Genomic DNA, 2,586 nt, shown 5'->3' on the forward strand with positions numbered 1-2,586 from the left:
TTTATAAGCCTTTTTAATTAGGTATTTTATTATATAAATTAGTTAGGCCTTAATAATTAAAAAATAGTCTAGATTAATATCTATTTTACTATAGATTTATTATATAAAGTAGTAATGTCAAGGTGCAGGATCAGATTCAGATATTCATTGACTAGGAGCTAACTAGACAGAACAGCAGAATAGTAGGTACCAGGTAATAGACAGGATATAGCTTAAAGAGTTATAATAAGATTAGGAGTAATATAGCTTAAATATAGGGATAGAGATAGATAGTTAGAGTAGAATCTAACTAGATAGATATTATAGCTTTATACTATAATAGTACCCCCCTTCTTAGGATTAAGCTCTATTAAGATTTAGGAAGGAAGTAACTAGGGCTTCTTAAAATAATAAAAGTAATAATTATTTACTAGCTAGTAAGTATTTTCTAAATATTTAGCAGGCTCTTTAGTTAATTTATTATATTTAATTTATTTAATAATATATTATAGCTTAAGTTTATTATAGCTTTAATAAACTTATTAAAAATTAAAGATTTTTTTAACTTTTTATTTTTTTAATTTTTTAACTTTAATAAATAATAATAGATTAAGATATTAATTAAATAAAAATTATTAGTAATAAGATAAAATAAAAATATATTAAATATAAAATAAATTTTTATATTTTTAAGTAATTTAAGTTTATAAGTATATAGGTTAATAATTTTTTTAATATAATATAATCTAAAAATTTTTTAATTTAATTTCTTTTATAGGTAGAGTATTTAAATATTATAAATATTAAGTTAGATTTTTTATTTTATAATATAATAATATATAAATTATCTTTAATAATTAGCTTATATCTTATAATAGGCTTAAGTAAATAAAATTTTAATATAAATAAATTTATAAATTTTATATATAATACTAGCCTTAAATCCTCGCTACGCTCGGCGGCTTGTTGGGGCATATGGCAAACTAATAGTATAGCCTTAATTATAGTATGATAGCTACTATATTAATGTAAGTATGGAAGTTAGAATTAAAATAGGCATTAAAGTAGATATTAAAGGAGGTATTAGCAGGCATCAAAGCAGGCATTAAAGGATATATTAAAGCAGGCATTCAAGTAGGCATTCAAGTAGGCATTCAAGTAGGCATTCAAGTAGGCATTCAAGTAGGCATTCAAGTAGGCATTCAAGTAGGCAATCAAGTAGGCATTCAAGTAGGTATTCAAGCAGGTATTAAAGCAAGTATTAAAGTAGGTATTAGTAGGTATCAAAGCAGGCATCAAAGCAGGCATTAAAGGATATATTAAAGCAGGCATTCAAGTAGGCATTCAAGTAGGCATTCAAGTAGGCATTCAAGTAGGCATTCAAGTAGGCATTCAAGTAGGCAATCAAGTAGGCATTCAAGTAGGTATTCAAGCAGGTATTAAAGCAAGTATTAAAGTAGGTATTAGTAGGTATCAAAGCAGGCATCAAAGCAGGCATCAAAGCAGGCATCAAAGCAGGCATCAAAGCAGGCATCAAAGCAGGCATTAAAGCAGGCATCAAAGCAGGCATCAAAGCAGGCATCAAAGCAGGCATTAAAGAAGGTATTAAAGCAGGTATTAGCAGGCATTCAAGTAGGCATTTAAGTAGGTATTAGCATAGTAATAGCTTATAAAAGTAGATAATATAGGAATCTCTATAACTAACAGGTTAACTAACATCCCCAGGTTCTATAGTATGGAAAAGATGGCCCTGCGGGCCATAGTTCTTCCGAACCACCGGCGCGCGTAGAACTCAGCACGGTGTACGGGTCATACCACGGGTGTTTGAGGGGGACTTTCATATATTATTTAATTAGTAAATTTCTTAGTATTTTTTTTAATAAGATAGATAATAAGATAACTTAAATTCTAATATTAAATAAAATTTATAATTAATTATAAATAATAATATTCTTATAAACTTAGAATAAATAAAATTAATAATAAATTTAATTATTAATAATTATTTAAATTAATTATTTTATAAATATAATATATATATTTATAAATATTATTTTAAGATAGTATTAATATACTTAATTTAGTTATTAATTTTAAAATAATAAATAATAAATAATAGATTATAAATTATAAATTTTTAAGTAAAATATTAAGTATTTTTAAAAAATAATAATAAACTAGACTTTATAATTTAATATAATTATTTTAAAAATATTATAAAATTTTTAAATATACTTAAAATATAGATTAGTTATTTTTTTAATATTAATTATTCTAGTATAAGGAAAGAAATACTTTATTTTTATTAAATAATTAATTATAACTAGAATAATATTATAACTATTATTTAGTAATAAATATATAATAAAGTTTATATTTATATTTTATTAAGTATATTTAAAAATTAATAAAGATTTTAATATTTCTTACTTTATTTTTTAAGAAGGAATAATTTAATAATAAAAATAATAATTCTAAATTTATTAATTTATATATTTATAAATTCTAAGCTAGAAATATTTATATAATATTAATTTATATATTTTAGTTTTTCTAAAATATCTAGTAGTAGAATTTTTATAATAAAGTCTTAATATTTTAGCTTTT

The 2,586-nt window shown here is 22.4% G+C and overlaps 1 protein-coding gene across 1 annotated transcript; it reads right to left on the reverse strand.

The window, feature by feature from the left end:
* Nucleotides 1-1,252: 1,252 nt before the first annotated feature.
* P175DRAFT_0496677 (uncharacterized protein) lies at nucleotides 1,253-1,573 on the reverse strand (the record flags this gene model as incomplete). The annotated part of the gene is made up of 1 exon (XM_040896138.1): nucleotides 1,253-1,573. The coding sequence occupies one exon, from the start codon at nucleotides 1,571-1,573 to the stop codon at nucleotides 1,253-1,255; it is 321 nt and encodes a 106-aa protein (XP_040748336.1).
* Nucleotides 1,574-2,586: the final 1,013 nt, after the last annotated feature.

This window comes from Aspergillus ochraceoroseus (genome assembly GCF_002846915.1).
Source record: "Aspergillus ochraceoroseus IBT 24754 chromosome Unknown P175scaffold_13, whole genome shotgun sequence".
NCBI lineage: Eukaryota > Fungi > Ascomycota > Eurotiomycetes > Eurotiales > Aspergillaceae > Aspergillus > Aspergillus ochraceoroseus.